General features: G+C 63.3%; 1 protein-coding gene across 1 annotated transcript; it reads left to right on the top strand.

Annotated features, from left to right (window-relative positions):
* Positions 1-737: 737 nt before the first annotated feature.
* Positions 738-6,204, top strand: PAFAH2 (platelet activating factor acetylhydrolase 2). Its single transcript, XM_057382560.1, has 11 exons — positions 738-824; positions 1,809-1,908; positions 2,279-2,426; positions 2,602-2,698; positions 2,798-2,866; positions 2,960-3,074; positions 4,233-4,346; positions 4,625-4,716; positions 4,808-4,978; positions 5,070-5,218; positions 5,850-6,204. Exons 2-11 carry the CDS (start codon positions 1,825-1,827, stop codon positions 5,942-5,944), a joined length of 1,134 nt encoding a protein of 377 aa, XP_057238543.1. The 5' UTR covers positions 738-824; positions 1,809-1,824; the 3' UTR covers positions 5,945-6,204.
* Positions 6,205-6,210: the final 6 nt, after the last annotated feature.

The raw sequence follows: 6,210 nt of genomic DNA, 5'->3' as shown, positions 1-6,210 counted from the left end.
GCCGGCCGGGCAAGCCGGGACCGGAGCTCTGGATCCCGTCCATGGGTGTGACAGCCCGGCCAGCCTCAGCCTGCGGGGGATCGATGGCTCAGGGGCTGATTTGGGGTCCCCTCTCCCTGCCCCGGCCCCAGGGGACAGCTGTAGTGACCATCCTAYCCAGCACCCAGCCGTGCCTCAGTTTCCCGGGGAGCCCGCAGTGGGTCTGCGTGTGTGGGAGCTTGGTAGAGACGGGTTTTACCAAATCTTTGGGTATTTATTTGCCAGCCTGGGCGGCTCGGCCCCGCAGGGAATTAATCCCTGGCCGCAGAGGGGATTACCGAGGGCCCAGGGCTGCTTTAGCTCCAGAAAGCGGATTAAGGGAAGGACAGGGAGCGTGGGGATGGGCACTGAGAGAGAGCCCCAGGGCACCGCCGGCCTCTGGGGGGGACAAGGGGACAGTTCTGGGGACGGGAACCCGGCTGGGTGTGGGCAGGGACAGGGCAGCTCTGGGGCTGGGAGTCAGCACCATGGGCACAGTGTCCCAAAGGGCCCTACAGAGGGGCCGCGGCTGAACTGGTGACACTGGGAGCTGTCATTTTATACTGGTGACACTGGGAACTGTGATTTTATATGGTGACAACGGGAGCTGTGATTTTGTCCTGGTGACACTGGGAGCTGTGATTTTGTCCTGGTGACACCGGGAGCAGTGTCCTGCCCTGGTGACACCGGGATCTGTGCCCGGTACTGGTGGCTACTGGGAGCTGTAGTCCGCGATCACGGGAGGCACTGGGAGCTGTAGGGCAGAGTGCACTGGGGAGCGCTGGGAGCCGTGACCCGGTGTACTGGTGTGTGCGGGGCACCGGGAGCGCGGTACTGGGCGATACTGGGCCATACTGGGCGATACTGGGCGCTGGGGAGGTTGTTGGGAGGCCACAGAGAGGAACTTGGAGCTGGGAGGGCACTGGGAGCTGCAGGACGAGCTCGGGATGGGGGCACTGGGAGCTTTTGGGGAGCACTGGGAGCTGCGGGGGCGAGGGCACTGGGAGCTGGGGTGCAACTGGGCGGCACTGGGGGGGAGCAGCGGCAACTGGGAGGAGCACTGGGAGCTGGGGGTCACCACTGGGCACTGCTGGGAGCTGCGATGGTAACTGGGGGCGCTGGGGGCAGCGCTGGGAGCTGCACGGAGAGCGCTGGGGACGGCACCGGGAAGCGCTGGGAGATGTAGTCCCATACTGGGAGGTGTGGTCCGGGCTCCCAGCGCATACTGGGAGCTGTGTCCGGGTTCCCAGCGCATACTGGGAGCTGTGTCCGGGTTCCCAGCGCATACTGGGAGCTGTGACCCGGGCTCCCAGCGCATACTGGGAGGTGTGGTCCGGGCTCCCAGCGCATACTGGGAGCTGTGACCCGGGCTCCCAGCGCATACTGGGAGGTGTGGTCCGGGCTCCCAGCGCATACTGGGAGTTGTGGTTCCCAGCCCCGGGCGCTGTAGTTCTGCACCGGGGTCCCGTCCCCCTCCGTGCTCGGGGGCTCCTGTGGGTGCCAGCCCCAAAGTGACCCCTGTGCAGTGTCCGGCACCCCCAGCCCCCTGTCCCCGAGGGGGGTGTCCCTCTCTTGGCAGGGTGGCCGTGGGGCAGCCCCGCGATCCCGCTCCGGCAGCTCCCGGGAGAGGAACGGGGCGGTTTCATCCCGGAGCAGCCCCGAGGGAATGCGAGGACAGGAGTGGAACTGGGAATCGTTCTGGGCAATGGCAGAGGGGTGGGGGAAGAAGCGGGGAGCGAGTCGGGGTCCCCGGGGTGGGGGATGCACGCTGACCCCGTGTCTCTGGGCAGGCTCGGCGGCGGCAGCATGGGGGGGATGCTGGCGCTGCCCCCGGGGAACGGACCCCAGCAGGTGGGCTGCACGGATGTCATGGTGGGCTCCACACGGCAGGTACGGGGACAGGGCTGAGGATGGGACAGGGCTGAGGGTGGGACAGGGACAAGGCTGAGGATGGGACAGGGACAGGGCTGAGGATGGCACCGGGACCAGGCTGAGGATGGCACTGGGACAGAGCTGAGGATGGGACAAGGACAGGGCTGAGGATGGCACCGGGACCAGGCTGAGGATGGCACTGGGACAGAGCTGAGGATGGGACAGGGACAGGGCTGAGGATGGCACAGGGCTGAGGATGGCACCGGGACAGGGCTGAGGATGGCACAGGGCTGAGGATGGCACAGAGACAGGTTTCCATGCACGGCAGGGTGGCTGCCACCGCCCTCTGTGCTGTCCCCACCGTGTCCCCCTCCCCTGTCACCCTCAGGGGCTCTTCCTCCGCCTCTTCTACCCGTGCCTGCCCCGTGCCGGGGCCGCGGAGCCGCTCTGGATCCCGCGCTCCGAGTACTGCGGGGGYCTGGCCGATGTCACCCTCGGCCGCCGCTGGTGCTCGGCCCTGCTGGGGATCGCCATCGGTGAGAGGGGACATCCTCACCCCCCGGATTGGGGCACCCCGGTGGCTCCGAGCCCACCCCCCGATTGGGGCACCCCGGTGGGTCCGAGCCCACCCCGTGCCCCGGTGGGTGCTGCAGGCAGGGCTGGGCRCTGCCCGTGTCCCCCCCGTTCCCCGGGGGTTTCTCCTCCCCGCAGGTTCCTGCAGGGTCCCGGTGATCTGGAATGCKCCTTTCAAGCCCCGCAGCAGCGGGTACCCCCTGATCATCTTCTCCCACGGCCTGGGAGCGTTTCGGTAACGGGAGCCCCCCCAGGGCTGGGGCAGGGATTTGGGGGCTCTCCRTGGCCCCACTCGGAGCTGCCCCGACCCCTTTCTGCTCCATCTCCCTTGCAGGACCTTGTACTCCTCTCTCTGCTCGGAGCTGGCGTCCTGGGGCTTYGTGGTGGCAGCGCTGGAGCACAGGTGAGTGCTGTCCCCACCAAAGTCACCTCGGGGCTGCTGGGACACCGTGCCCGGGGGGATTTRCTGGTGTCCCCTTCCCTCCTGTCACCGCAGGGACGGTTCTGCTGCCACCACCTATTTCTGCACGGCGGAGGCTGGCACAGAGGAGTGGATCCCCTTCCAGCGGGTGCCCCGGGGGCAGAAGGAGTTTTATTTCCGAAATAAGCAGGTACCAGGGCGGGGGGTCAGGGTGGGGAGTCCCTCCTGCGCACAGAGCTGGCTCTGCATCCCTGGGGATGCTCTCCCCGATCCCATTCTGCCGCGATGCTGCGGCTGAGCTTTCTCCTTGGAGACGAGAAAAATCTGTTCAGCCTGGTGTCCATCTGTCCGGCTCCAGCTGACCCTGGACAGCGTCCCACACGCCCTGGGGAGAGCAGGACTCGSTGCCCAGCCCAGCTCCGCACCGGCTGCTGGGTTTGTTCCCACCGGGATTTTTGTCTCTCTGGGATTATCCCAGACAGCTGCTTGCTGGGGAGCAGGAAGGTTTCCTGCCGAGCCAAGTTCTCCCCCTCTGTTTGTTTCTGCCTCATTTAAAAGGACAACAGCAAGCGGAGATTAGTCGTGGAAAAGCTCTCTAGGAACGGAGGTGCTTTTGGCAGCCTCGAATCACCTCCCAGCCTGTTATTTTGGTGTGTGCTCWGCCTCACAGTGCACTGCACAGAAAAGGGAAATGGCTTTTCTGAACCYACGAGCAGAAATGGGGAGGAAGGAAGAGAAATAAATGATAAATAGAAAGAAATAGCTGCTGGGTCAATCTCCGTTCCGGCGCTTTCTGTGTTACCGGGAGCAGGAGAGAGGTTTTCGTTGGAGATTTTTGTCACTTGTCACCTTAAATGTGCACAGACAGCAGCGCTGGTGACTCAGGGCAGCAGAGGACGTGGCCTCAAAGTGRCTCCAAGTCAGGGCAGCCTCGTCCTGAATCATTTGGGATTTTAGGATGCTCCTGGGTGGGGCTGGGTTTTAGGGTTTGCTCCTGGTCCCYGTGGTGGTTTGGAGCAGCTGCTGAAAATCCCGGGCTCTCCCTCCTCTTCCTCCCCCCCAGAGCAGAGGCTTTTGCTCATCTCCCGCCGCCTGCTGCCAGATTAACTGAATTAAAAACAACCAACAAAAAGGAACCATTCCAAGAAATGCCCTGTGACCCCGTGGGAGCCGCAGCGCTGCTGYCCCGTGCCAGCTTTGGCATTTCCTACAGCTCAGGGAGAGAGAAACCCTCATTGCAGAGAAACCATGGAGGAGGGAGCCTAGGTGGGCACTGGGGGGAAGATCTGACCCCACATTTGGGGYTGGAAGAGCTGGGTGTGCCAGGGAAGGGCTGACTCTGCTCCAGGTTCACCAGAGAGCGCAGGAATGCGTGCGGGCGCTCCGGCTGTTCCGGGACATCGCCGGGGGCAGAGCTGTCCCAAACATCCTTCAGCAGGACTGGGATCTCTCTGTKCTGAAGGTACCTGGGGCGGGTCTGGGAGCCCCTTGGTGCCAGGGTCTGAGATTTTTCCTCCTGGGATAAGGAGGGGCCGTGCAGAGCCCCAAATCTTCCATCTCTCGGCTTCTTGTGCCCTCTCCTCCCCTGTGGGCACCGGGTCCCATCACCCCTGCAGTGGGACTGGCATTTCCCCCCTTGCAGTGGCACTTTGCTGACATTCCTTTGGCTTTTTCTCCCCTAATTRGTGACCCCCAGCAGCGAGATTTGGGCTCAGACTCCTCAGGCTCTCTCTTTTTTAGGACAGCCTTGATCTGAGCAAAGTGGCCGTCATGGGCCATTCCTTCGGGGGGGTGACAGCGGTGCTGGCCTTGGTGAAGGAGCCCCATTTCAGGTGAGGAACAGCAGGGATGAGGATGAGGAGCTGTGAAGGCTCCAGGACATGGGGCTGGTCCCGTGGGAAGGTGCCTGTGTTCCCTCCCCAGGTGTGCCGTGGCTCTGGACGCCTGGATGTTCCCTCTGGAGAACCTGCTGTACCCCGAGGTGCCCAAACCCGTGCTCTTCATCAACACCGAGAAGTTCCAGACCCCGCAGAGCGTTGCCAAAATGCAGAGGCTGAGCTCCAGGAACAGCCAGACGAGGATTGTGACCGTGCTGTGAGCCCAGGCTGGGGCACCCCCATAAAGGGGAACATCTCTGGGTTCTGATTCCCCTCCCACTGATGCACTGATCCCTTTCCTCGGCCAGGGGAACCGTGCATGAGGACCAGACCGACTTTGCCTTTCTCCCCGGGAAGATCTTCAGCCGCCTYTTTGGTGTGAGGGGCACCCTGGAGCCCCACAAGGCTCTGGCCATCACCAGCCGGGYGGCTCTGGCCTTCCTGCAGCGGCACCTGGGTAGGACCAGGACGGGGAGCGGGGTGGGGGCTTGGGGGCACCGGAGCTTTGGGGCTCCCTGGGGATCAGGGGCGGTGATTCCCAAAGCCCGGGGGTCCTGTGGCTGCTCCTGGAGTGGGACTGGCCAGGCTGTGGTGACCCTGTGACCGTCTGTGACCGTCTGTGACCGTCTGTGACCCTCTGTGACCATCTGTGACTGTCTGTGATTGTCTGTGACTGTCCGTGACCCTCTGTGAGCCCCTGTGACCCTCTGTGACCCTCTGTGACTGTCCGTGACCCTCTGTGACCCTGTGTGACCCTCTGTGACCCTCTGTGACCCTCTGTGACCCTCTGTGACCGTCTGTGACCATCTGTGACCCTCTGTGACTCTCTGTGACCATTTGTGACCCTCTGTGACCCTGTGACCGTCTGTGACCCTCTGTGACCGTCTGTGACCCTCTGTGACCGTCTGTGACTGTCTGTGACCATCCGTGACTCTCTGTGACCCTTTGTGACCATCTGTGACCCTCTGTGACCCTCTGTGACCATCTGTGACTGTCTGTGACTCTGTGACCGTCTGTGACCCTCTGTGACTGTCTGTGACCGTCTGTGCCTGTCTGTGACCCTCTGTGCCCCTCTGTGCCCCGTGCAGAGCTGCAGGAGGTTTTTGCTCAGTGGGACGAGCTCCTGGAAGGCGTCGGGGACTCGGTGGTTGGGGACACGCCGCTCTGCCGCTCTCGCCTGTAGCTGCTCCGAGGTCACTGCTGAGAGCTGGAAAAGCGACTCCTGGAAGGACAGGAGGAGCCTGAGGAGGGCAGGACCTGGGGACAGCGCTCGTGGGACACTCGAGGTGCTCAGGGAATGTGCCCTCCCTGCTCATGTGGCTGCACTGAGGGAATAAAACCCCCAGGAATAAACACTCAGTCGCTGAATAACAAAACCACCGAGGGGTTTGGGGTGGAAGGGCCCTCAAAGACCATCCTCACCTTCACTGAGGGCTGGGGGTGGTTCAG

Source organism: Malurus melanocephalus, unplaced genomic scaffold (genome assembly GCF_030028575.1).
Source record: "Malurus melanocephalus ecotype Western Australia unplaced genomic scaffold, MMel_1.1 scaffold_575, whole genome shotgun sequence".
Lineage (NCBI taxonomy): Eukaryota > Metazoa > Chordata > Aves > Passeriformes > Maluridae > Malurus > Malurus melanocephalus.
The sequence above is the reverse complement of the archived record's forward strand: the minus strand, read 5'-3'. Positions and strand labels throughout refer to the sequence as shown.